At 51.3% G+C, this 27,501-nt stretch overlaps 2 protein-coding genes across 3 annotated transcripts in view; both read left to right on the top strand.

Moving 5' to 3' along the window:
* The window catches only part of ARMH3 (armadillo like helical domain containing 3), a 158,899-nt gene extending 155,154 nt beyond the window's left edge, over positions 1–3,745 (top strand). For both annotated transcript variants that reach the window (XM_079793678.1, XM_079793677.1), the window contains one exon: positions 1,316–3,745. In XM_079793678.1, coding sequence (XP_079649804.1) covers positions 1,316–1,408 — 93 coding nt within the window. In that variant the 3' untranslated portion in view covers positions 1,409–3,745. The remainder of the gene's footprint in view (positions 1–1,315) is intronic.
* Positions 3,746–4,566: 821 nt separating this feature from the next.
* KCNIP2 (potassium voltage-gated channel interacting protein 2) lies at positions 4,567–23,491 on the top strand. The gene is given in 8 exon segments (XM_079793389.1): positions 4,567–4,902; positions 20,325–20,449; positions 20,919–20,988; positions 21,154–21,224; positions 21,350–21,457; positions 21,627–21,731; positions 21,865–21,949; positions 21,952–23,491. Coding segments are annotated over 8 exon segments (669 nt in total). The 5' UTR covers positions 4,567–4,829; the 3' UTR covers positions 21,984–23,491.
* Positions 23,492–27,501: the final 4,010 nt, after the last annotated feature.

Genomic DNA, 27,501 nt, shown 5'->3' with positions numbered 1-27,501 from the left:
ACTAAACACAGCCCAACTTGACATTTCCAGGATTTTGGACTTCCCCGGGGTGAGGAAGACATACTCTGGGTTGAGTTAGCTGGTAAAAGGGAAGCCTTTAGTGTAAGGAAATAGAGTATTTGTATGGGGTAGTTGGCAAGTCTTTAAGGTGATGTGGGGGAATTACTGGGGTCCAAGACTTAAGAAAGAGACTAAGTTATGGGGAGATGAAGATGGTTGTGGAGGAGAGCATTAGAGGAACTCTATCTCAAGGCTCTTTGACACTAACTGCTACCTTCTCAACTCTCCTTAGACCTGTACCTCTGGCACAGGGGAGCAGAGACAGTCTGGTAGGGTTTGGAGCTAATGAGCTTTAGCTGCTTGCTGTTTGCCATGCCGCCTTTTCCTCTGCTCCCAGCCTGAAGACTGCATTATCTTTCCCATAGCAAAGCAGAAATTGAAGGAAAACTCCCTGGACTTTGGGGCCCAGCAGAGTTACGCACTCTTTTTCTCCTTCCTCCTTCCTCCCCCTTTCTCTCATACAACATTCCCATCTATTTCCTATGAATGGATCTCCTTCCAGAGTCTGCTGGATTCCTCTTAGAATGCACTCAGAGTAGGGAACTTGGCCCTCTGACCCCTTTTCCATAGATCTTTCCCCTGCTAACACAGGCACCACTTCCTGCAAGGTTCTGGGTCTGTGGGTAGAAAACATGTGAGGTGAGCAGGAGAGACACAGCAAGGGTACACTCCAGACTTTCCTCTAAAGTAGGAGCGCATATTTGTGGTATGGAAAGAGTGCTGGACTAGGAATTAAGAAACCTGGGTTCTGCCCCAGGCCTGGGACTCGCTAGCCATATGGCCTGATCCTGGTCATTGTCCTCCTTGGATCATACTCCTATCATCTATGCCAGACAAGGCCTGCATCTGTAAACGTTCTTCCCAACCCAAAAAAGGAGATAAATACAAAGGGAGAGTGAGAAGACTAGAAATGCTTTCAGAAGGAGGCAGTTCCAGAGTGTGAGTCCACTAGCATCAGTTTCTCCTCCATCACCCTGTGCAAGGCCGAGGCAAGGACAAAGGCCTGCCCTGTCCGTCCTTGTCTGTGCTTGCTTCTACCACTTTAGGTGCTCAGATCCTCTTCTCCTCCCTGTCACCGAGCTGTTTGCTCATTTGCCTGCAGGGATGATAGCTATTAAGGGTTTATTTCCTGAGAGAAACTTCTAGCACTGAATCTTGGCCTTGTGCCTCAAACACTGCCCTCTACTGTTTGTAACAACTCTCTCCTCTTTTCTCTCTGCCTGTGTCCTCCTTCCTACCTCGCCCACTTTCCCAGGTTCGATCCATTAGCACCAACGTTCGGAGAAACCTGGCCTTCCACACACTCAGCCAGGAAGTCCTGCTCAAGGAGTTCTCCACTATCTCCTGAGACCACGCCAACCTGAGCAGCCACTGACTGCCCTTACCCATGAGGCTTCTGGGCTGGAGGGGGAGTCAGAGGAGAGGGGGCTGTCCCCAAGGTTGGAGAACAACACAGACACCCAGTTCTCTGGGTGAAGGCCATGCTTCAGGGGAGCTTGGACAGCAGGGGCCAGAAGGGGCAAGCCAGGGATAATCTTATTTGGGGCGGGGTGGGTGGGCACAGAGAGAAGGCTCCCTGGACATCCCTTCACATTTCCAATTGCGACTACAAGTTGAGGCTACTGACTAATTTTCAGGCGCTGTTGGGGCAAGCATTAGGGTGATGCCAATACCCTGAGGATCAAGGGCTTTCCAAGGCTTCTGAAAACAGACAACTCTCAGATGTAGGTGGAACCAATTCTGCTTCCTTTGGCCTGGGGCTCAGCTGGACTTGAAATCTGTCTCCCCTGTCCCGCTGTCACTCTGTCCAGTCATTAGGACTCTTAACTCAGGCTTAGGGTAGGGTTTTCTAAATCCAAAGCTGACTTATCTGGGAGACTGAAGATTAGAATCCACCCAGTGCTCTGCTGTCCAGCCATCACTTTCTGGATTTGATTCTTGGTACCAGGAGTACCTGTTACCTTTCCCCTGTCTCCCACCCATTGACTCATCAGCACTTTAGGGTCACAACTTTAGCTTTTCATTTCCAAATCTGGTTTAAACTGTCTTTAGGATGTTTGTGTGAAATAAACATTGACAGGTTTTCTGGAGCCCTCAGGTGCCTACTTTGCTGGTTCCTTTTCCAGCAGCCTCCCCACCTCCCTAGCCACCCCTCCTCTGGGAGCCTTGCCTGCCTCTGCCTAGCTCCCTCCACGTGTTCCACCCCCTCAGCCGGCTGTTGTTTACATCCAGCCTGCCTGAGAATTTCCTCTGGGGAGGGATCTGTTTCTAATGTGGTTTGGTGCCTAGGACAGAGAGAATCTGCTGGGGGCACAGTACCCTCCATCTGAAAGAGGCCAGGTGAGCATCATGGAGAGGCCACTCTGTCTACCCACTTTGTGGGTGGAGCCACAGGCAAGACTCGACATTTGAGAATTTGGCCTGTGATTCCTCCTCTGAACGGCCTCCATAGGACTACTGTAGGCTTTCCCTACCCAACAGCTGCCTCCTAAGTAGCTGCTGCTTTGAGATCCTCCCTTTCTAAAACACTTCCTAAAGCCTCAGGATGGCAGGGAGCAAGCAGCACAGCAAGAGCCTAGGAGTAAGTACAGGGACCTCTCTGGCTACCCTTCCACTTAAACTTCAAGGGAGGGATACTTGCCCCACCCCCACCCCCGCCTTGGCACCAGGGTTCTGCCTCCAGCATTGAGCAGATATGCACTAGTACCAGAGAATCCACCAACATGCTGCCATGGACAGGTATAGATTAAGAGATCAGCAGCTGGGTCCCCTCTGCTCACTAGATGGATAGCTCAACCTGGGGCATTTAGTGGAACTGGAGCTGGAAGCTGGTGGCAAGCTGAAATGATTAAAAATTGATTTGTATGGGACAGTCGTTTTAGTGTCTTTCTTTTTCCTTGATCCCTTACCCAGAACTCATTTCTCAAATACAAAGTTAAGGTAATCTTCCAGGTACTGGTCCCATTTGGCTATGGGGGCCCTGCCTATCCTTATAGACTCTCCTCTGGAGTCTCCTGGCCACAGAGGAAGCAAATTCAGTTCAGAGAAGTCCTTTGGGTGGAAAGAGGGAGAAGAAAGCCCCCTTATCTCCAAACTCGGTATTGAGGAGGACAGCCAGCCCATTAGGGACTCCTGCTAGTCCTTCCTATGAAGTGAATAAGTGCAGGTCAAGGGCATGAAGTAATGAAGGATTCCATTGTAAAGGCCCATCCATCTCTGGCCCATACACCTTATTCTAAGGACTCTAAACAGGAAGCCCATCCCCTCCTAGAACTGAACTCCAAAGCAAGCTGCCCATGCTCTCTCCATTCCCCAGTGTCTGGGCCAGGTCTAGGAGGACCCCCCAGAGCCAGGGGAGAGCCAGGAGCAGGACATTACTCCCAAAGACAGTCTTTCCTTTGGTTGCTTGTCCCCTTTTCATGCCTGGTCTCCCCTCATAATTCCTGCTGCGTTAATTGAATCAAATGCTTGGAAATTAAATCCAATTGAAGAAATTAAATGTGTTAGGGTCATTTTAGCAGAAGCTTTTGGTCTAAACAGGTCACTCCTTCAAAGGAGCCATTGGCCAGGCAGGATTACCTGGGACACTGCCACCATACCATCCAGACCCAGCAGACACTCCCTCCCCTCCATCCTCACGGGGGTGGGATGGGGAGGGTTCTTGGGAAGGGAACGGGGCTCACATCAAGAGCATTTATTCCCCACTGTGGATCTTCACCTGGATCCTCAAACTCTCAGTTGCCACCCTTCCCAGCCCCCCCCCCCCCCAAATCTTATGGATAAACGAGGAATCTAGGACAGAGCAGGTGATAGAAGAGAGAAGGCCAGGAAAGTTGAATAAACAGAAGAGCAAGAAAGTCTTGAGAATTCTGCTGACCTGTTTCACTGTCTTTTCCTTTTCTCCCCAGTTGGCCAACAGGGGTCATTAGATCAGGAAAGAAGGCACCCTGAGAGTGAATGTGCCCAAGTCCTGGAGTGGGTGAGGGTTGGGGTACTTCTGAGAGAGAAGAGGAAATTGTAGTCCACTGGCCTGAGGAAAGTCTGTCTTCCCAGGTTGACCCCTCCTCTGACTCCCCAGCCCCCTTCAAGCTGGGTGGGCACTGGCGGGGGCAGGGGGCGGGGGAGGCACTGAGACCCGTACATAGGAAGAGAGCAACAGAGAAAAATAGGGGCTACATAGAGACGGACTAACAGGACTCGGACGGAGACTTACCCGACCAGTGCTGGCTTAGTGGGGGAGAATTGGGGGCGGAGTTTCCTCACAGTGGGGCCTTTCTGGCCCCGCTCTCTCTTCCACCCCCAAGACCCAGGGCTTCGGGTTTAGGGGGTAGTGTTGCTGGAGAGCCAATCTCTCCCCCGGCACTTCCCAGCTCACCCTTTCACCGGGTGCCTCCCGGAGCTGCAAAGAGGAGGGGGCGGGGGTAGGGGGAGCCAATCCCGGCAGCGCCAAAGGGGGGAGGCAGTGGTGACAGCCGCGGGGAGGGGGCGGGAGGAAAGAGGCGGCTGGCTCCGGCTCCGCGCTCAGCTCGGCTCTGCCTCAAGCTCTGCGCTCACCTACTGCCCAAGCCTCCCTTCCGCTCCTGCCCTAGGACCCCTGGGTGGGCTCTAGACCCTCCCGGTCCCCAGACTCAATCCTAGCCCAGACTCTCCTGGCCCCCAGCCCCGGCCGAGGGCTCCGCCGCCAGGGGGCGCCGTGTGAGCGCCCTATCCCAGCCACCCGGCGCCCCCTCCCACAGCCCGGGAGGGACGGGAGGGGGTCGCCGGGGGCCATGCGGGGCCAGGGTCGCAAGGAGAGTTTGTCCGATTCCCGAGACCTGGACGGATCTTATGACCAGCTCACTGGTGAGTCGGTGGATCGGGGCTCGTGGGAGGGAGGGAGGGAGGGAGGGTAGATTCCATTCCTCCAAACCCTTAAGCCTCTGACCCTGCCAAGCCCTTACCCACACTCTGCCCCATTTCCAAGCACCTCCCTGCTGTTCTGGGCCCCTGGACACAAGTTCAAAGTCTTGGGTCCCACGGGGGGCGGCGGGAGGGGGGAATGGCAGGGGGTGGGAAGAGTAGGTGGGCAGGTGGGGAGAGGCAGCAGGTGTGGGCCCTTATGACACAAGGCAGGAGGGTTCTGGTGGGAGGTGCGTGAGTGCCTGTCATTCTGTGTGTGTGTCTGTGTATACAGTAAATATATGTGTGCGCCTCCCACCGCTGGTTGCCATGTGCCCTGGGCTTGGTGACAGCCAGGGTGAGCATGATTGTATGTGGCTGTGGGATTGTATGATCTCGTCAGATGTTTGCGTGAGGTTGTGTAGTACCCTGAGTGTACTAATGAAGTTGTTTGACCATGTGTTTCTGTTCTATGTGCAACTCTGTGCTTTGAGTGTGTGATTCCGTATGAAGTGGCATGTGACTACCATTAGTGTCAGGGCTTCACTTTATGGTGGTATGTCTCTCTGTAAGACGTTGTGAATTTCCTGGGGCAAGCATTTGTTAAAGTGGGTTGTGTTGTGTGTTGTGATTGTGAGACTATGTGGGTTATATTGACATTTGATGCCGATTGTGCACTTTCATGTGGTGGTATCTTCAGTGGGGCTTTGTGAGTGTCTATGACGCCTCTTACCCTAGCTGCCTCTCTAGCTTCCTGGTGCAGAAGATCTTTAGTACACACCACTGTTTCCCCCATGTTTTCCACAAGTAGCCCAGGTGGACCCAGGAGGGACTCTAGTGTCCTAGCTACCCAGCCTGGCTCCTAGGAGCAGCATCTGGCCCCTGGCCCTGGGCTTTGGTTGGTGCTGGGTCAGGTCCCCACCCCACCCCATAAAGTACTCAGAGATCATTCTTATACCTGAAGCTCATTCAATACCCAACAACCCTCCCAGAACTTCACCCAAACCCAAAGGAAAACGCACTCTCTTGCCTCCCTCTAGACCCAGAGATAGAAAGAAGCTCTAGCTTGGGAGGTGCCATGTGGCCTCCCTTTATAAATGTCCCCCAAACCACTTTGCTGCCCAGATATCCTCTCTCCCCCACATTGGGGAGGTATGTGAGACCAGTGCATCTGTGCCTGTGCACATTCCTGGGTTTGGTAAGCAGATCCATGTGTTTGTGTGGGTGACACCTTGTGTACATTTCCATGTACGTGTGTGTTTCTGTCTCTCATTGTGCAGCCTGCTCAAAAACTCTTAACAGAAGATGGGAGGAGGGAGAGTGTCTCCTCTGTGTGTGAAACAAGTTGGGGAGGTGGAAGGAGGCTGTGATCCTTGTCTGTCCTGAAGGAAATGAGGTTAAGACTTGGGGATGGGGTAGAGGACTAGAATGTAATGCCTTTAGAAAGTGTCTTTCTGGCTCACTAAGCCTGCGGAGGGCCTAGTTCCTATGCTCAGACCCCCAGAAGGGGAAGCCCTTCCATTCAGGCAGGCCCCAGATGTGCCCTAGATGTGCCTCAGATCTGGATGGAATCCAAAGGTCCAGCTGTCTATTTCTGCTCTGTACTGTCCTCATCTCAGGATCCTTGAGAGTCGTAAGGGCCCAGGGCACTTATTAGCACCACATTAGTCGGTGTTTGCTTCCTGCTTTAATTGATTCTCCCTATAATGGAATCATCCCCTCCTCACTTGGCTGTTTGAATCAAAGATTGATTGGGTGAAGGTGGGGAAGCATTTTTAGTAGAAGGTGCAGGAATGGAAATGTGAATACCAGGTATGTATGACTTTTTCTCTCTCTGAGCCTCACTTTTTTCATCTGTGAAATGGGGAATACTATCTCCTGCCTTCCAAAGGAAAGAGAAAGGTCAAATGTTGGCAAGCATCAAGAATCATGTTCTGTGTCATGAGCATCCTCTCTGTAGCAAGGTCTACACACGGCTTTGAAAGAGAAACAGGACTCCCAGGGTCTCTCCTTTCGAAGGAGGGCTTATTTTATAGCGGAAGACAAATGGGGTTGCAATGCCCCCTGTGTTAAAGCGCTGGGCGCTCAGAGGCGCCTGAGCAGAAACCTGCCGGGGAGGCGTTGTCCACGGTACTGAAGAACGTTCAGGGCAGAGGTGCGGCCGGGCCACCTCCCAAAGTATCCTCCCTGTGCAGACCGAGACTTTTAGCGGGAGGGGCGGGGGGTGGGCAGTCCGAGAGTCACCCCGCCCGCATCTAACACCCCGGTCTTACCAGCCTGGCAGGGCCACTTGGCAGTGCGGCGGGGTGGGGAAAGTCAGTGATCGATGGCGGTCCTTTCCTAGCTGGAAACAAAGGAAGGACTGGAGAAGATGAGAGAATATGCACCTGGCTGGCCAAGGCCAGAGCTCCAGTCGCTGGCCTGGGATCTCGGGAATCACGTCCTTCTGGCCATAAATATTGTTCCCCGGACTGGGGCGCCCCCGTGTGGTATTAAAGGAGCTATGCCTGCGGAGCTGATTCTGTATGGGGATGTTCCCAAATCAAAGGGCAAGATTTGCATGGTGTTCGGCGGCGACTCTTGCCTTGTAAACGTAAGATTTTCAAACAAAAATACGGGATGCCAGTCGAGAGGAGTGGAATTATGTCCCTTCTGTCCCAGCAGTTTGAAAGCATAGTGGGTAATGAAAAGGGTTTACTTTGGGTAAAGCCGGGTGGGAATGAATTCAGGAAAGAGGTCAGGGCTCGGACTGAGAAGAGGGGGGCTTCTCCGCCTGCTGGGGTGGCTCAGTGGTTGAGCGTGGACCTACGAACCAGGAGGTCACTGTGCAATTCCCCGTCAGGGCACATGCCCGGGTTGCAGGCTCAATCCCAGTAGGGGGCGTGCAGGAGGCAGCCGATCAATGATTCTCATCATTGATGTTTCTAGCTCTCTCGCTCCCTGCCTCTCTGAAATCAATAAAAATGTTTTTGTTTTTGTTTTTTATAAAGAGGGTGGCTTCTCCCAATGCATTTGGCTGGCAGTCAGTGTATAATGGGAGAATCTGTGAACCTGCTGGGACAGAGGGACACAAAACAAACAGCTATGAGAGAAAGGAATTTGGAGCCAGGAGAAAGATCAGTAAGGGCACATCCCTGCCCTTCTTCATTGCCCAATACACTGGCCAGTTCCTCCTCCTCCCTCCTGCTCTCCCGCATTGGTCCAGGAAGTATGGAAGTGTGGGAAGTTGCCATGACAACTGTGTCCTCTCACCTCTTACCCCTTCATATCTCTGCCAAAATGCAAAGAGGAGGGTGTGACAAGCAGAGGGAGGGCTGAAGAAGGGCAATAAAAGATTTCATTTACCCCCAACTCCTTTTTCAAAAGCCGTGGGTGCGGCTCTTCCCCAACAGAAATCCAGAAAATGTTCCCAAAGAAGGCTATGAAGAGAGTCCTCGCTGTCCCGCCCCGCCTCCCCTTCCCCCCTCCCTCCCCCGTGCCCCCTCCGCTTCAGTCTGGGAACTTTGGGGTTCAGTGCTCTAGATGCTGGGGCTAGGGCGAGTTCCCCTCATGCGGTCCGGAGAAGACCTGGCGTGGAATGAGGCTCTGCTGTCTGAGGTCCTGGTGCTGCGGGTCCGGCCCTCCCGCGCCGCCCACGCAGGGCCCACAAGGCGGAAACCGACCACCCCGGGCCTTGGGGGCGGAGCTTGGCCACTGCGCTCTCAGCGGAATCATGCACCGTTGCCCCCGCAGGTGCAGGAGCCCATTGGGGCAGGCAGCACGATCCCTCTACCAGCTGGTGACTGGGTCGCTGTCGCCAGGTAGGAGGAAGGGAGGAAGGGGCTGGACCCCTCAAAAAGTGAGCGAAGTGGGACAGGAGCTTTACAAAGGTGGGGAGGGAAAGGGCTCCTCGCAGATGGAGGGGGCAGGATCCCGCCAAAAAAAGGGGGGTTAAAGGGCAGTACCCCTGACAGAGTGGAGTAGGGATAGGGCTCCTTACCGAGGAGGTGGAGGAGCAGGGGTTGTCAAGGAGGAAAGGAGATGGGCATCATGGTCCCTCCCCGTGGTGGAGGAGGGGGCAGGGCTGCTCATTGAGGGCAGAGGAGGGGGCTGCAAGCAGGTGGGCGCAGGAGGCAGGAACACCCCACAGGGATAAAGGGAAGAAGCTTGCAGCAGAGCAGGGGAAAAGCACAGCCCCTTACTGAATTGTTCAGTTTAATGGGATCTTAAGATGACTGGGGTGAGTGTCCAGAGGAAAAAAATCTGAGGTAGGACTGGGCCAACATGAACTCCGCTAGTGAGCTCATGCATGATGGGGTGGGTAAACTTGTGTGGCATAAGGATTACATGTCACTGTTCTGTCTATCTCTAAGAGTCTGCACTAAGGGGGTTGTGCATGCATCAGTGGGGTTGTGAACGCTGGGACTGTGTGTCCCTGAGGTTGCATATCCCTGGGATTCTGTGACAGTGAAACTGCATGTACTTGAGTTTTATGCTTTGGAGTTGGGTTGGGGGTTCCCGAGTCACACTGAATTAGTTGTGCAGCCTTCACAAGATTGTACTTTGGTGTGGGATTTGTGGAATTTATGATATGGGAATTATGGGCACTGCTATTTGTACACACTTCCACTTGGGTTTCCTTAGGGTTGCATGGAAAACCCAGCATCCCCTCCCCATCTGGCCCCAAGGAGGCCAAAATAACCTAACCCTGGGGCATTCTGGAACCTGTAGTTCTCTGGCTCTCTCCATGGTATCCACTTGATCCCCTGGAGTACAGACAGGCCTCTCTTTGCCTTGTGCTCCTCAGAAGGAGGGGAGATGGGGCTGAGCCAGAGTCATACTTAGAAGTTGCTTGGGGAGCATGCGTCCCCCAAGCCCACTGCTTGGGCCTGTCTTCAGTGACAGATGGCTAGAGCCTGGCAGGGCCAGTTCTCAATCATAGCAGGCATGACTTCCAGGCCCCAAAATAGCCCAAAGGCCTAGGAGTTCATTAATCACCTGGTACAGCTGGGGGCTGCTGTATCTTCTGGCCTGGCTGGGAGAGAGTGGAGCCGGGGGATGAGAGAGAACACTTGGGATCTTCACTGGCTGGGATCTTCACTGGAGGAGGAAGGATAGAGAAAGTGGGACAGAAACATAGGGTGGGTCCCCCACAAGGTTTGAATGACTAAATGATAGGAGTATGTCTGCTGAGATTTGAGAGAACCAGGGAGGGCCCACCTAATGCTTCAAGAAAGTTTTCCCTTGAGCCTTCACTCTGTCTGAAGCACTTCCATGAAGACTTCACTCCTTTGCTCTGGCTGGTGTGGCTCAGGTTTTTGGGTGTTGTCCTGTGCGCTGGGGTGTCACTGGTTCAATTCAGGGTTAGGACACATGCCTGAGTTTTGAGCTTGATCCCCGGGGGGACGTTCAGGAGGCAGCTGATCTGTTTCTCTCACACTGATGTTTCTCTCTCTCTCCCTCTCCATTTCTCTCTCTCCAAAATCAATAAGCCCTAGCCAGTTTGGCCCAGTGGAGAGAGCATCGGCCTGCAGACTGAGGAGTCCTGGGTTCGATTCCGGTCAAGGGCACATACCTCAGTTGCAGGCTCAATCCCCTGCCCCCAACCAATCGATGTGTCTTGACATTTCTCTCTCTCTGTCTTTCCCTCTCCCTTACACTCTCTCTAAAAATCAATGGAAAAATATCCTCTGGTGAGGATTAACAAAAAAAAACCCACCAAAAACATAAAAAATAAATAAAGTCAATAAAAACATACTTTTAAAAAAGACTTCACTCCTTTGAATAAAGAACTAGAGGGTGCTAGAGGAGGACACATCTGGGCAAGTTTCTCACAGGGTCCAGAGACTTGAGAGGTCTCTGAGCAGGGAGAAGGGAGAACCTGAAAAATGACTCACTCTTTCACTTCTGACAGACCCTCCCACCAGAGGCCTGATTGATTTAGGACCTTGAGTCCCTGTAAGGCTGGGTCAAGGCTAAGTCAAGGTCTCTAAAGGTTGAGGGTGGGAGTGAGAGAGGAAAGTGGAAGGTCAGGGACATGGCAATTGGCTGCAAGGTTGTCAATCTGTCCATCTGTGAATCAGCATCAGAGGTCAGGGAAATGATGCTGTACTATTTCAATGCAAATAGTCTGGCTTGGCATTCAAGGCTCCATGGACTCCGACCCTTTTGGTCTTATCACTTTTAGCTCCTGGTGAGTAAGCTACAGTCATCCAGGATTCCTTTCCATATCCACATGCACTGGAGAGACAGCCTGAGGGAGCTGGCAGATCATTTGTTCTGGTTCAAGTTTTTAATTTTGTTTTACTGACTTGAGAGAGAGAGGAATGGAGAGGGAGAGAGAAACATTGATCAGCTGTCTCCTGCAGGCACCCTACTGGGGATCAAGCCTGCAACCTGGGCATGAGCCATGACTGGAAATCAAACCCATGACCTCTCCGTGCATGGGACAATGCTCAACCACACTGTTCAGGGCCTGGTTCAAGTTTTCATCTATCCCTTATCATCTGTGCTGTCTTGGGAAAATAACTTCTCTAAGCCTCAATTCTTTCATCTGCAAAATAGGTATATTACTACTCACTCTAACCATGCCAGCTATAAACACAGGAATAATAGGCCTTATCTACCAGGTTTATTATGAGGACTAAGTGAGTTCATATATGTAAAGTATCCAGGACACAAAATGCGCTCAATAAATTATCCCTTTGTTAAAATGGTCCTTTGACATTGTAGCCATACTTTAAGAGTCAACTCAAAAAATAACCTCTCCAAGTTTTGCCTGGCCTCCCACTTAGAAAGTTTTTACTATAGATCATTTCATGGCTTGCCTAGAACAGTTCCTACCATGTAGTAGGCATGCAACAAGTATTTTTTGAATGACTAGATGGCTTGTAGTTCTCTCAGCGAGCTGTCTCTCCCTGCCCAGTGGGAGCCAGAGTCCTGTTTGGTTCATCTTTGTTTCACAGGCACCAACTCAGAGCCTGGCATTCAATTTGTCTATACATTTTTTTTTAACATCCTTGCCCTCTAGGAACTTGCCCTCTAGGAACTTAGTTGAGGAAGCAGGTTTGATCCAGTAATATCTGGGTTCAAATCTGCATCATTTAACTAGGTGACTTTGAGCAAGTCCTTTTATCTCTCTGGGCCTTGTTTAACTCATCAATAAAATGGGCACAACACTAATCACTCTGCCTACTTCATGGGGTTGTCATGAGAAGTAGGAGGGGATAAAGAAGGGTATGAAGAGAACAATGTTTGTGGAAACAGTTTGTGTATTGTTAAATATAAGGGGTGAGTGGCATGTTATTAATAACGGTCACAACCCTACCCAGTTTGGCGCAGTGCATAGAGTATCGGACTGTGGACCAAAGGGTCCTGGGTTCGATTCCATCCAGGGCATGTACCTCACTTGCAGACTCCTCCCCAGCCTGGGCCCTGGTCAAGGCGCGTGCCAAAGGCAACCAATCGATGTGTTTCTCTCACATCGATGTTTCTCTCTGTCTTTCCCTCTCTCTGAAAATCAATGTAGCCCTGGCCTGTTTGGCTCAGTGGAAGAGCATCAGCCTTCGGACGGACTGAAGCATCCTGGGTTCAATTCTGGTCAAGGGCACATGCCTGGGTTGTGGGCTCCATCCCCAGTAGGGGGCGGGCAGGAGGCAGCCATTCAATGATTCTCTCTCATCATTGATGTTTCTATCCCTCTCTCCCTCTCCCTTCCTCTCTGAAATCAATAAAAATATATTTTAAAAAATCAATGGAAAAATATCCTCAGGTGAGGATTAAATAAATAAATAAATAAATAATTGATGGCCACAAACACTTCAGCACTTACTCTGTGCCAGGAGTTATTCTATCAGCTTTCCATTTTTAATTCATTTACTCCAACCAGCAAACATGAGATGGGAAACTGAGGCACACAAAGGTCAAGAACTTGCTCATTTAATTGCAAATTAAATTAAGTGGCAAAGCTGGGATTTGAACACAGTCTGGCACGTTGGCCCACGCTATTACTGTTAGGTCACCGAAGGAGGAATGCACGAGCAAGAGGCCAGAAGGGTGAGGGATCACGAATTTATTTGATCATCCGCACACCAGGTGACTGAGCCTGATGGCTCCAGCACCCAGTGACAGGAGTCAGTGGCTTTTAAAGGACTTTTGGCGGGCTTGTTCTGGATGGAGACTTCTTTATGCATACCCGGAGGGGAGATAATGGAATGTGGTCACCGCAAGTGAAATGTGGCCTAAGCAAAGGGAATGTCCATAGTGAAATGGCCTGAAAAGCCAGTTCCCCAGGGAGGGGTATTGATTCGATTGTTCGATCAAACCTAACAATTACCTAGTATGCTAGGCTGCCTCCTTTTATTGTTCGCACTAATATATTCCAGAATTAGGTGCTGACTTTTGAGGCCCAACATTGAGTTCGATAGAAATTCAGGTACCTGAGAGTCCGCTGAGGGCTGGAGGCTTTGAAGGGAAGGGAATTTAAGATGTCTTCAAACAGTAGGTAAGAACTGTAGGACCAAGGAGAGCAGAAGGGCGGGCATTCCAGGCAGAGGGAACAGGGGGCGCAAAGGCACAGAGAGAGCACCGAGTTTGGTGTATTTGGGAGACAGCGAGGAGGCCAAACTGGCTGAAAGAAAGAGAGATCTGCCGATGAGGGTGAGGGTGAGGGGCGGGGTAAACGCAGATGTGGAATTTGGACGGTGACAGGAAGATGTCTGCTGGTTTCACCTGTGAATCTGTCATCTCTAAAGTGTGGGAACCTGAAGGCAGTCCCTGAGTTTCTTCTTGGGGGCGGAGAGGAGGGGAAGCAGAGGATCAAGTCTGCGGTGGCTCCCCTCCTCCCCTCCTTCCAACACCTTCCTGGGATGTTGGGCTTGGAGGGGGGAGTGGTGCTGGGGGAGGAATGGGTAAGATATGGCCTGACCCCCAGTGGTGGCCTGTAGAACTACAAATCAGTGACTCGAAGTGGTGAGACCAGCTCCCACCCAACCCCCACCCCACAACTGGGGCTCAGTCTTCCAGAACTGGACCGCGAAAGAGGGCTTCCTCTGGGGTCCATCATCCTAAACTGGGCCTCCTGGTGGGCAAGCTGTCGAAGAAGGGAGCCAGTGTAGTGTGGTGGTTTAGAGTGCAGTAGGCTCACCGTCAGACTGGTTTAAAATTGAGGCCCTGATGCTGATCTTACCTTCTTTCGCCTTAATTTCACCACCTGTAATGTGGGGATAATTCTACTGCTGTCACAGGTTTATTGTGAAAACTCAGCATGATAATGTCTGTGAGCACATAGAACTCTACCTAACACACAGTGAGTGTGCAATCAGTGTTACTCAGCTGTGCAGTAACTCAGCAGCCCCAGTCTTCTGGCTTACTGGCTCTGCAGGCCTCTCCCCACCACCACCACTGACCCCGAAGGAGCTGGGAAGATGGGGGAGGAGTTCCAGGAATGTTGGGGGGGGGGGGGACAGTGGGGGTGGTGCCCTTGGCGAGTTCAGATTTCTCTTCTACCCTGGGCTTCTCCATCTGCTCAGTAATGGTTCCCTAGGAGCAGGCAGGGAGGAAGGGAAGAGCACAGTGTCTTCTCTCCCAAGAAACTGAGTCTCTTGGTCCCAAAGGCAGGTGCAATAAGTCTCCTCCCAAAGGGGTCCTGATAAGGCTAAGCAGACTTTTTTCCTGCCCAGGCTATTGGGCCTAATTCTCGCTCTCTGAGCCTCAATTTTCCTGTCTGTGGCCAGTGGGAAGAGAATGCTTCGCCCCACTCCCACTGTCTCCATGGCAACTGCAATCGATGCTGGTAGTGTCCTCTGGGCGGGAGAGGTCACTGCTTTCTTCCCTCTTATATTCTCATACAGTTCCATGCAGATACAATTACACAACCACCAGAGACCTGGACTCCTAATTATAGACACATCCATATTACCAGTCTTCAGACCCACAGCCCATAAGTCTACTAAAACACAGACACTGACACCCATACACACTCAGAAATATTCCAATACACTCTCTCACATACACCATAGACACCCAGGTCACATACCCCTAAACACAAGACACACACCTAATAGACAGGTGCACAATCAGGTGTAAACACACAGACACGTATTCTCCATACAGACAAACACAGGAATATACACACCAGAAAACACCCATCACATATTCTGACCCATACATCTATTACTTACTCGTAGTTTCTCACACTGCCCTTCCCTGCCTTCTCCCTAAGGACAGCTCCTCTTTCTACCCTCTCCCTTTGGCACAGAGTAGCCACAGGGTGTCTGGGGGAAGCTGTCCTGCGGACAGAGTCAGGTCACTGTATCCCTCCTCTGGCCTGGCCTGGCCCATATCCTTCACACCAAAGGCTTCCAAGAAGATGCCAGTCTAGAGGCTGAAGTGGCCTGTGAAGAGGAAGAAGCTGTGGCTGGGAGGCCAGTGGGGCAGGGGCGGGGTGAGGGAGGTGGGGAGAGGGAGGAGATCCAGAGAAGAAGGGGAGGGAGGCTGCCTGCCGGCAGTCTTACTGTCCATGGGGAGCCTGAGGGGGAGGTGGTGTGAGTAGGGCTGGCCGGCGTGCGGCGTGCGGAGACTCAGCCTGGGGACCATGCCCCAGGCCCACCATGAACCTGGAAGGGCTGGAGATGGTCGCCGTGCTTGTGGTCCTCGCTCTGTTTGTCAAGGTCCTGGAGCAGTTTGGCCTCTTTGAGCCTGTCTCCTTGGAAGGTAACCCAGGTGCCTGGGCAGCTCTGGGCTGCTGGCTGGAGGGACAGCGCCTGCAGCACTGGGGAGGGGCTACTCTGACTTATGACTGGGAGCAGGAGTGAGCAGGTTAGTGATGGAATAGGGCATCTCCGGGAGGTGAGGAGGGAATCTTGGGGAACAGGACATCTGGGAGAGGTAAAGAGGGGAACTCTGTGGTGGGGCATCTAGGGGAGGTAAGGAGGGAATCTGGAGGACTGGGAGGTGAAGAGAGAAGACCAGTGGACAGGGTGTTTGAGGAAATGATGAGGGTGTGGTGCAGGAGGACTAGGGTATGGAGATAAGGGAAGTCTGGGAGATATGAGGAGAGGTCTGGAGATAAGCAGGGATATCTGGGGTAGAGGAAGGAGGTTCCGGGAATCCTGACGTAACACTAGACTTCTGGGGAGTCCCTTTTGGGGCCAGGGGCCCACAACGGCTCTGAAGATGTGTGATTCCCACACCTCTATCCTTGCAGGTATAAGTAATAGAGTGTTTGTGGACTCAGTGGGTGACAGATACAGGGGATATGATTGTGTGTGTTCATGTGTGAGCTGATAAAGGATGAAAGTGTGACTATGTGAGCCTGTGTACTGTGACAGGGATGTAATTCAATGTGTCAAAGTGACAGAGTATGTGGCTTTGTCAGATGGTAGATGTGACTGTGCCTGAGAGGACAGGGTATGTGCTAGCCTCTTCGGGTATCAGATTGTGTGTGTGGCTGTTCCCAGAGTTTCCTGATAATGTAACAGTTCTATACCCAAGACTTAGGATGGGGATGGGCTCTGGAGGGGCAGGAGAAGGAACACTGTGAATGAAACATTTACAGGTCAGCTCTGGCAGGAGGGTGAGGGGTGGGTCAGATTGGGACCCTGCTTCCTAAGCCCCCATATCCTCTCAGGATCCAATGGCAGAATGGTCTCCAGGTGCAGACACTGGGAGTGGGAAATCAATTTTCCACTCCACTCCCAAGTCAAGTGGGGCGAGTGATATTGGAGGTAGGGAGGGGACATATTCTGCCTCCATCAGAGTGTTTTGGCCTCTGCCTCCTCTTTACAGCAGGAGCTGTGCAGCTTCATAGCATGGCTGTTCCCCAGTTCCACCAGGGGCAGGAAAACAAGCAAGAACCATGATAGGAGGACTGCATGGGGCGATGTGGAAGGAGCTAGGGAGAAAAGGAAGGTCCATGCATTGCCTGCTCTAGTGTTCAGTAAGAGCAGAAAACTCCATCCTCTGCTGCATTTATTGGGATGGGGTGGGGAACAGGAATTGGTCCTACATGAACTGGGGTTCATCCCGTTTTAAAAAGATGAAATCAGTTGGGCTCTAACTTGCCACCCCCTTTAGACTATTTAGTGGGAAGAGGAGTCATCTAGGAAACCCAGCATCCCTTAGGCTGAAGGCAGCCCCTTTCTCTTTCTACCTTCAGAGAAGCCTAGAGGGAGGAGATTGAGTCCTGGGAGCAGGTAAGGAGGATGTGCGAAGAGGTGGTGGTTGGAAGAGGGCGGGAGTCCCTACCCCCATCCCCACCTCCCCTGTCTGGTGGCAACTCTACCACCAAAGTCCCCAGGTGCAATCCGGCTTTGTGAAACCAAAGTCCAGGCTAATGGAGTCCTGGGCCAGGGGCCAGGCTGACATCGATCCCCCACCCGACCCACTCCCTCCCTCCCACCTCTCCATAGCTCCTGCTGCGGAGGAGGGAGAGAGGACATGTTGGAGGAGAAGGCCATGACTTCTAGCACTTACTTCCTGAAGATGGAGACTGACTTGGGAGGGCAGGGCCCATGTGGGAGCTGGGATGCCCAAATAACCTACAACCAAAGGAAGTTGGGGGCCTCGGTGTCTACACCAGGACCTGTGGACTCTGGCCCTGGAGTCTGGAGGTGGGTGCAATTGGAAGACAGGCACACATGAATGTGGAGGGTCGCCTTAGGATGCAATTAGAGCTGTAGGACATGCGTGTAAATAAGAGGAAGGGAGACAAATGGTGATCAGTGGGCTCACACCAAAACACTCATCTTAAGTTCTGTTATTGCCTCAAAGTTTGCTATGATTTCCCTTTCAAAGAGTTAGCCATACTAGAACGGACTGGGAAGGGATGCTTTTACGGTGGATGAGTTAGCTGATGAGGAACTCTGTTCCACTGTAGGAAGATTTGGTGCCTTAGAAGGAGGAGTTGTAGAACAGAAAGGTGGGCACATCCAGGACAGACAGGGATTCTGTGGGTGGGGTGCAGTCTTAGGTATCTGGGTGCCATGGGCACATAGGTCACAGTATGATAATCGATATGTGACATTGTGACCTTGATATGTGGCATAATATTACAAGGTCTTAGTGTGTCATTAACGCAGTGTGTCATGATGTCCCAGGCTCATTGTGTGTTTTGTGTGGTTTGATCATGCTGTGTGTAAGATGGCCTGCAGAGGTCCTCATGTATATGTTTTCCTAGGTCACATTTGTTTATGTTTGTATTAAGGAATTTCAGGTCAGTGTGTGTGTGTGTGTGTGTGTGTGTGTGTGTGTGTTGAAGCCTGCTTAATTAGGCCATTGGGTGTGAGTTACTGGGTATTAGGCTGTCACTATGACATCCATTACTCCGTCATTTATCATTCTATGTGTCACTATACATGCCTGTCTGAATGTGTCTGTGAGAGAGAGGTGTTCCTACCCAGGCAATCCTGGGGTTGGACGTCCCCCTCAGAGGTTCAGCCATACACTGGAGGCAAGGGCACTGGGTCAGCAGACACTGAAGCCAATGCTACTTTCCCCCGCTGCCTCGCAGTCCCTGGCGGCATCCCATTATGCAAGGTGTCCAAGCTGCCTCGGTGGGCTTTCCATGCCTCTGAAACCCACTTGGCTCCTCTAACCCAGCCCCAGCTACCCGCGCCATCTCCTCTTAATTCTCCCCCAACACCCGCCCCCAACCGGGGTTAATTTGTGACGGTGGGAAAGGGAACGGAGGGGCAGTGGGGGTTAATGTGCCTTCCTGGGGTCTTCTCTCTTCCCAGGCCACCCTCCAGGGCCTACTAAAAAAGCGCTGAAGCAGCGGTTCCTCCAGCTGCTGCCATGCTGCGGGCCCCAAGCCCTGCCCTCAGTCAGTGAAAGCAAGTGCTGCTCCTGTACTTCCGGGGCGGGGTCTGTTGTGTGGGGTGGGACCGGTGTGTCGGGAGCGTGTGTGTGTGTGTGTGTGTGTGTGTGTGTGTGTGTGTGTGTGTGTCTCCAATGTGTCGGTAGGGTGGGCGCTGGCTGGCACAAGAGTGAGTAGCTACCTCTTGCAGAAGGAACTGGTTGTGGGGTGTGGCCAGTTTGAGGGCGTGGCCTGAGTGTCTGTGGGCGGTGCCTGCTTGAGAAGTGGGTGGGGCCTGCGTGTTTGGGCGTGGCCAGTGTGGTAGGGCTGAGGCCTGAGCCCAGTGCTGTGGCTAGAGTGGCCGGGGCGGGTCCAGGCGGCTGTGCGGGTCTGTGCCTGGCTTAGCTGGGTTGTCTACGACTCTGGCCTCTTGTCCTGTCCTGGGCATGTTTTGGTTGTCAAGATGTGTGTCGCCCATGCGAATGGAGTGCTCCTTCCACCAGATGCCAGGATACTTGGATTTTCCAGTGGCCACCTGGTTCCCAGTTGAGTGACCTCCCTTTGTCTCTAGGCCTGTTTCTTCAGTTGGGCCTTGTCCATGTCACAAGATCATACTTCATTTTGCAAGCTATAAAGGCCCGTTTTGTAGTTATTTGAGAGTGTTTGATTCCTGATCCCACTTGGGGATCGATTTGGAAAAAGGACAGGCGTGAGTCTCTCAAGCACGCGTGCGTGGGGTCCATTTCGTGTGTCTGTGCCCGTTCGTCCTGTGTGCTTCTGCGTGCGGGGCTGGGGTGTGCGCACTGTAACACGCAGGTCTGTGAGATTTGCAGTGAGTGTGAGGAGTGTGTTTGCAGTTGGCCGGGTCTTCAGCTTTCTCGGTGACAGTTCGCTCCCTTCAGCATTAGCTGCCCCAGCCTCCCTACGCCCCCACAGACCCCGCCCGCTGGACCCAGGTGACTTACTCTCCTGGTGGGGGCGGGGGCGGGGGTGCTTCGGGAGCACGGGGTGGGGGTATTTGCCTGGGGACTGGATGTCGGGGGGCTGGGGAGGGTACTGAAATGGGGCCGAGGGTGGGGCCTTGGCTAAGACTTACCCAGGGCGGAGGCAGGGGTGGTGTCTGGATGGGGCTTGGCTGGAGCTGGACGGGGCATGGCTCAGGCATGGCTGGGATAGACGGGGTTTGGTAGGAAGGAAGGATCTGGAAAAGGCAAGACCGGGACTGGGCAGATCTGAGTTCGTCTGGTAAGTCCCAGAGCTGGGATCCTCAGACGCCCCCTCTTGAACCTGTCTTTACTACTCCAACCCCTTCTGGGATGAAGGTGGGCTTGGGGCTTTTCCCTCCAACCAGGGACCAAGGGGCCAGGGGCCTGAGATGGGTCGGATCCGTGGCTCTGGGACCAGGCACTGGCCTTGGGCTGATAGACCTTGAAGCTGACCAGTGTCTTCTCTCCTTGCCTTCATGTCCTTGGCTTGGGGTCCAGTGAACTGGCAGGCTGGTCCCTGGAGTCGGAGATAAGGGGGATGTATGGGTCCGTGATTTTGAAGAAGGGTTGTGGGGACCGGGCCTGAGGCTCGGCTCTCCTCCCCTCGTCCCCCCTAACCCTCGCAGACAGCGTGGAGGATGAGTTTGAGCTGTCAACCGTGTGTCACCGCCCCGAGGGTCTGGAGCAGCTGCAAGAGCAAACCAAGTTCACTCGCAAAGAATTGCAGGTCCTGTACCGAGGCTTCAAGAACGTGAGTGCAAAGCCAGGCTAAACTGGGTGAGGGGTGGGACAGGAGGGGCGGGGCCTATCCAGGACTTCTCAGAAAGGTGGCCTGGCTTTGGGGTGTGAGAGGGAAGGGGAGGTGGAAGGAGAACCCCCTCCTCCTCCCCGCCCAGACAGAACTTCTAGCTGGAGTTCTGGCCTGTTTGAGATGGGCAGACCAGACTGCCAGGTTAGTTCTGTGTTTTGTTTTTTTTTTATTTTATTTTATTTTATTTTATTTTATTTTATTTTATTTTATTTTATTTTATTTTATTTTATTTGTGTATTGGGAGAAGTCTTGCCTCCCATTAGAAAAGCTGCATGGTGAGCCTCTGGGAGACATGAAGATTTTGTCCTTCTCTGGGAATCTCTGGGCATGGAGGAGAGAGGGGTATGGAAGAAGAGTAAGTAGAAGGGGGTTTTGTCTCTGTCTTCAGTTTGGTCTCCCCACTCCTCAGGAATGTCCCAGTGGAATTGTCAATGAGGAGAACTTCAAGCAGATTTACTCCCAGTTCTTCCCTCAAGGAGGTGAGGGGACAGGCCTGAAAGGAAGCAGCTGTTCGTCTCTAGGCTGAGAGGGGTCTGGAGGGGCTGGGAATGCCAAATGATAAGAGGTGCTTGGGGAATCCCATAGAGATAGGAAGCCCTCTGCTGTCTGGAAGTCAAGCTTACTGATCCCCACATATTCTTCAGACTCTAGCACATATGCCACTTTTCTCTTCAATGCCTTTGACACCAACCATGATGGCTCAGTCAATTTTGAGGTAAGCTGGAGGAGGTGGGCCGGGGAGGCCTAGGGCTTCAGGGCCAGAATGTATAGGCCAACCCCAGAGAGGAGGTTGGGTAAAGGGTATCTAAAGACACGTTTCCCCCCCTGTCTCCTTCCCAGGACTTTGTGGCTGGTTTGTCAGTGATTCTTCGGGGAACCATAGATGACAGGCTGAACTGGGCCTTCAACCTGTATGACCTCAACAAGGACGGCTGCATCACCAAGGAGGTATGCAAGGCAACTGAAGAGCTTGAAGGGGGTGCAAAAGGCCCATAGGAAGGAAATGTGACCCACATATGCATCACCAGCAGGGTGATGCGTGCCCTAGGGCCTAGGCCTCCTGGTTTGGAGGCTAGAGGCTCTGAAGAGGGATCCTCTTTTTTTCTTGGTCTAACAGGAAATGCTTGATATCATGAAGTCTATCTATGACATGATGGGCAAGTATACGTATCCTGCACTCCGAGAGGAGGCCCCAAGGGAACATGTGGAGAGCTTCTTCCAGGTGCTTGGGACTGGGTAGGCTGGAGGGTCCTGGAGTGAAGAGAAGGTGAGGTCCCAGTAGGGAACTTGCCTGAATTCTACCTGCCTCTCTCCCGCCATCCATCCTGTTCTCCCTCCGAACTACCTTTTTGCAGAAGATGGACAGGAATAAGGATGGCGTGGTGACCATTGAGGAATTCATTGAATCTTGTCAAAAGGTACAGGTCCCCACCCTCCACATTCCCTGGTCTGGACTCAGGGCCTAATTCAATGATATAGGAGAAGGCTCCTTAACTCACCCCCACTCCCAATCCTGTTCCTTCACAACTGGGGGAGGCCTGTCATTCTTCACCTCTGGTCTCTCTGGGTGTCTCCTTCCTCGTTGCCTCTCTGTGTTTCTGAATGTCCTCATTTATGACTCAGTGTCTCTCTCCCTGCCTCTGACAAGCTCTTTTTCTTTCTTTCTCCAATCTGCCTCTCTCACACCATGGCTACAGGATGAGAACATCATGAGGTCCATGCAGCTCTTTGACAATGTCATCTAGCTCACCAGGAGAGGGGGTCAGTTGTCCTGTGGGGGGACCATGCTCTAGCCCTAGTCCAGTTGGACCTCATCTTTCTCTTCCTAGCTCTCTCCTCACCCTAGCCCTGCCCTAGGGCCTGTAGGAATCCAAGAGCCTGGGGATTCAGTGGTTCAGATCATTGGAGCTGAAGGAGCCAGGGAGTGGGCAGAGTGTATCCGCTGGTATTCCCAATCCCCAACAGCTCCACGCCCTCCCTGACAGTGCTAAGGATGCCCCTGCTGAAGGAATGAAGTGGTTCTCCACCTCCAACCCCCACTCTAGAAACCACAACACTAGACAAAATTTCTCCTGTTACGGTGCTTCCCCCATCCCTGATACCATAAACATTGTCCTTAAGACTCCCTTCTCAGACAGGTTGCTCTGTCCTTGGCACTGATTGGCCTTTCAGACCAGGGCCTTAGAGAGCTCCGTAGGAGAGGGACAAGGGAGAACTCTTGGGCTTCAGGCTGTGGTTAAGTCCTAGGAAGTAGCTGGAGTATAAAGCAGAAAGGCCTAGAGATTGTGAGAACTAAGGCTATGACTCTGAGCTCCACAGGTCTGCCACCAGAATATGAGTTTCCAGGCTCTTCAGAAGACCTTGGCTCCTTAGAAACACCCCAGAAATTTTCCATACAATGTTCAGTATACCAAGAGATCCTGGGATTGTGAAGTCTGGCTCATCCCTAGAATTTTTTTCTCTCCTTCCTTCCTGTTTGTATGTTGGCAGCAGAAGAACATGGCTGGGAGATGTCCGGGCTGATTCCTGCCAAAGGTTCAGCCTACCAGCATAGAGTGAGTCAGGGACCACCCAGTGGATGCATTAGAAGAAAAGGGAAGGAGGGAAGCAGGCATAGCATCTAAACCCAGTGAGGGGGCATTCATTAGAATCTGTGATCTACCCAGGCTTTATTTCAACCCCCCAGATAGCCTCCCCAATTCCCATCTAGTGTCTCCTCTTGCTCTATTAAATCTACCCAGAGATGCCCCTGAACACACCTAGAAGGCAGGAATCATAGGATCCAGGTCCCATATCACCAACAGCACCCCTGCCATGCTGCCACTCCTGAATATACCTGCTTGTCCCATTAGCTAGGATCTGAGGGGAAGGGCCCCTAGGAAGCGCCCTTTCCCATCAGAACACTGTTGACTGCTTTGCATTTTGGGCTCCTCTGTATATTTTGTAAAATAAGAAATACACCAGATCCAATAAAACACAATGGCTATGCACAGGCTGCTGTCTCCGCCTTTTTGTCTCTCCCACCCCCCACATATCTCTAACTCATTTCCTGAAACCTTTTAGATCCCAAAGAAAGTGCCTCTCTTTCCCATAGTTTGGCCAACCATTGGCAGGAGACCAAGGCACAGGTTCTGGAAGGGCTGGAAACCTACCTGACCTCAGAGAAGCACCCATGGGAATCTCTCCCCTTAGAGACGACAAGGAAGAGACAGGATATTAATGTCTAAAAGATGGTGCCAAACCAACTGTCTTTTGTCTAGACGTTATTACAAGTTGAATCAAGAATTTCTAATTTACGCCGAAACCGGTTTGGCTCAGTGGATAGAGCGTCGGCCTGCAGACTGAAAGGTCCCAGGTTCGATTCCGGTCAAGGGCACGTACCTTGGTTGCGGGCACATCCCCAGTGGGGGGTGTGCAAGAGGCAGCTGATCGATGTTTCTCTCTCATCGATGTTTCTAACTCTCTATACCTCTCTCTTCCTCTCTGTAAAAAATCAATAAAATATATTTTAAAAAAAAGAATTTCTAATTTACAGACATCAGTTAATCTCAAAGTGCTTTCTTTTGAGGGGGAGCATTCTCTTTAGTTTCTCATGAAAATTTCATTATGTAAACATCCCAACCTTGCCTCCAGTATGGACTTACACTTATGTCTATACTCCAGCCAAGAATGGATCAGATGGAGTGGACCCAGGGCAGGTGACCATGGAGCAGGTGATACTAGGGTAATAGAGACTTCCTTTGTGGGGTGGGAACCTTTTTTTGTTTTGTTCCAGGAGAGTAGCCACCAATGGTAGATTCCTCCCATTCTTTCTCTAAGGTACCTTCATATAGTTACTAAGCTTAGCCATCCATAGAAGAGGGATCAGGCCTTCTATTCCATAACTCTACACACTGACAAGGTCAAGGGAAGGGTATGGTATCCAAGAAACAAATAGTTCCAAAGTGCATCATTTTGCCATCTGTCCTGGCTCATATCACTCACATCACACAATTATCTGATCCTTAGGTCCTTGGGTTTCTTTGGGTCACAACACCTCTGAAGGATCTGATGAAAGCTATGGGTTTACTGTCCAGAAGGAAAAAAAAATGCACACTTTACTTTTCCATTTATTTGTGTATCCCTGAAGCCCATCCATGGGCTCTAGGTTAAGAACCTGTGATTCAGTCTACCTTTCGGCCTTCCATTGTAGAGAAGAGGAAACAGGCACATTTATAGGAGGATTGAGACTAGACTCAGTCCCCCGAGTCTGTTCAGGGTAGCCTTGTGGCACAGTAGAGATTTGTGTGTGAAAGATGGATGCTGTGCATGTCATGCATAATTTAAACAAGGTGACACTGATAGGCTCTCATGGTGCCCTATACTTTTCCTTCATGGCACATCTCAGTTTATAACTATATATTTGAGTGATTGTCTTCTTTGATACACTGTAAGCTCTTGAGGGCTCCTTGAGTGCCTGGACTAAGTTCTCCCCACCTCACTGTTTTGTCCTCAAGGCCTGGCAAATAATAGGCACTCAATAATTGTATGATTGGATGAATGAGCATGGTGAGTGTGTGTATATAACTAGGTTAGGTATGGAGACATTTTCTATATTTTAGGGTACATCCACATTCAAGGGAAGTTGGAGTCTGAGCTGAGAATTTCTAGTGAAGTAGGAAGTGCCCCAGAACCACAGCACACACATGGGAACCAGAAGAAAACATTCTGACTTTTTTCTCTCCATTCGTCAGACTCTGAATGTTGTCAGCTGCTCAGTCTCAAAACACCCTCCTTTCCTGCTTTCCAGTATTTTATACTTCCTGGTTTTTCTCTTACATTTCCAGATGACCCTTCTGACCCCTCCCCTGCAGACTCATCCTTCTCAACTGGAATTCTAAACAACATTGGGCCCCACAGCTCAGACTTGAGCCTCTTCTCTAAATCACAGTAAACCCCAGGGCTTCATTTATATGCAGAGGACTCCTGAGTTTATAGCTCCAGAATTATCTATTTGACATATTCATGTGGGCCTGAAATGTTCAAACTTAACATGTTCAGAATGGAACTTTGATTCATGCCTTCCAAGTATCCCCCGTTTCAGTAAATGACACCATCCACCTAGTTGCTCAGGTCAAAACTGAGAATTCTTCATTTCTTCCTCTCCCTCACTCTCCCTCTTACCCCCTTTTAATCAATCACCAATTGCACCACCAAAGGTGTACCACCTCTCCGTCTCCACTGCTGCTCCCTAGTCAAAGCCACTGTCATTACTCACCTGGATCACTGCTTATTCTTCCACCCAAAGTAGCCCCTCCTTGCTGTGGTTACTTTTTATCACCTCCCTCCATTTCTTCCCTTCATAATTACTTATCACAAACTGAGTTCCTGTGTATGTATTGAATTTATTATGGCCTGTTTCCTCAAAAAGAATGTACACTCTGTGAGAGCAGGGCCCTATGTCATTTATCCACAAATATTTATCACAAGGCCTATTAAATTTTGATTCCTATTGTAGGTGTGGTATGGAGAGAAAGTGTGTAGCAAGAACTGCCCTTCAGATTTGAGAGATACAGATAAGGAAAGTAGATCTTGCCTGGGCCACAGACCCGAGTCTGGACTGTGGAGAGATGAAATTGTGGCTACCGACTTGCTAGCAGATATCATGGTGTGAGGTGAGAGGCAAAGAGTAAAGTGTCATGAGACTAAAGGCTGGGGTCAGCTGGAATAACAGTCCCCAAATCCCCCGAGTGATCACAGGATCCACTGAAGCTGCTTATGACTCCCAATTGTTATCACAGGAAATCCCCTAAGGAAATGCTTGCCCTTAACCCCAATCTCAACACTCCCGGAATAAAAACAAACAAACATGGGCTATAAGAGCCTTTAGAGCTACAAGTTGAGCTACCCACTGGAGGAGCCAAATATGAAACTGAAGTGTAAGATGGACAATACCAAGCCTTAGTAATCACAATGAGACTGAGATGCTTATTTCACCTTTACACCTCACACCTTGAGACAGATCTCTCTACATAAGTGTAAAGTGCATTCTGACAGAACTACAGGGAGCTCTGAGAACATATAGCAAGGGGATGCAAGCCCGTCTAGGGCTAAGGGAAGGCTTCCCCAAGGAACTGATGTTTATGCTGAGGCCCAAGGGATCTCACTTCTCACTCACAATGCACGCTCGCTCCCCATTCCTAAACACACCTGGCCTTTTCACCCCTCCCTACATTTGTACTCCGGTCCTTTTGCCTGGAGTGTTCTCTTCTTCAGTACTCACTCTGGCTAACTCCTCATCCTTTAACATCCAACTCAAAACACAAAACCGTCATGGTCACTGCCTCTTCCCCAAAGAGGATGAAGTCAGTCCCCTCTCTGCACTCTGTTAACACTTGGATACACCTTACGGGGATTGTGTGTGTACTTGGTTGTCTCCACCACTACGCTGTGAGCTCATAGTGACCCTACAGCCCAGCACGAGGCAAGCTCAATAGGTGTCTGCGGAATGAAGGAGCGAATGGTGGAATTTTTTAAAGGGGTGAGCGCCAAGCCGGGGGTAGAGGAAAACGATTCAAGTCACAGGGGTTAGCTGAGCACCTCGAAGTTTGGTCTTCACAGAATCGAGCCCGTGTCAGGCCGTCGTAAGGAACCAACCTATGAGAAGGACCCCAATAGAAATAGGTCAATTCCTTCCTACGCCTTTAAGAACTAGAGGCTTCGTTTCCGCGCCTGCGCATTGAGAGAGTAAACACCTCTCTACCCCCGCTTTTCCCAGTTGCCCCAATCGACTGCAGCCCCCTCCCACATTCCCTTTCTTTGGGTGGGGTAATTGTCCGTCCCGGGGCGCCCGGCTCGCTCTGGAGGGTGGCGAACAGAAGTGGTACATCCTGCTGCTTTCATTACCTTCCGCTTCTCGCGTCTCCTCGCCTCCACTTCTCCCTGCCGAATGGATCGCAATAGGCTGGCCCTGAATAAGGAGGGGGAGCCGGGCTGAGGGGACCGGTCTGAGC

Source organism: Cnephaeus nilssonii (genome assembly GCF_951640355.1).
Source record: "Cnephaeus nilssonii genome assembly, chromosome: 16".
NCBI lineage: Eukaryota > Metazoa > Chordata > Mammalia > Chiroptera > Vespertilionidae > Cnephaeus > Cnephaeus nilssonii.
Note: the sequence above shows the minus strand (reverse complement) of the source record. Positions and strands in the feature narration are given on the sequence as shown.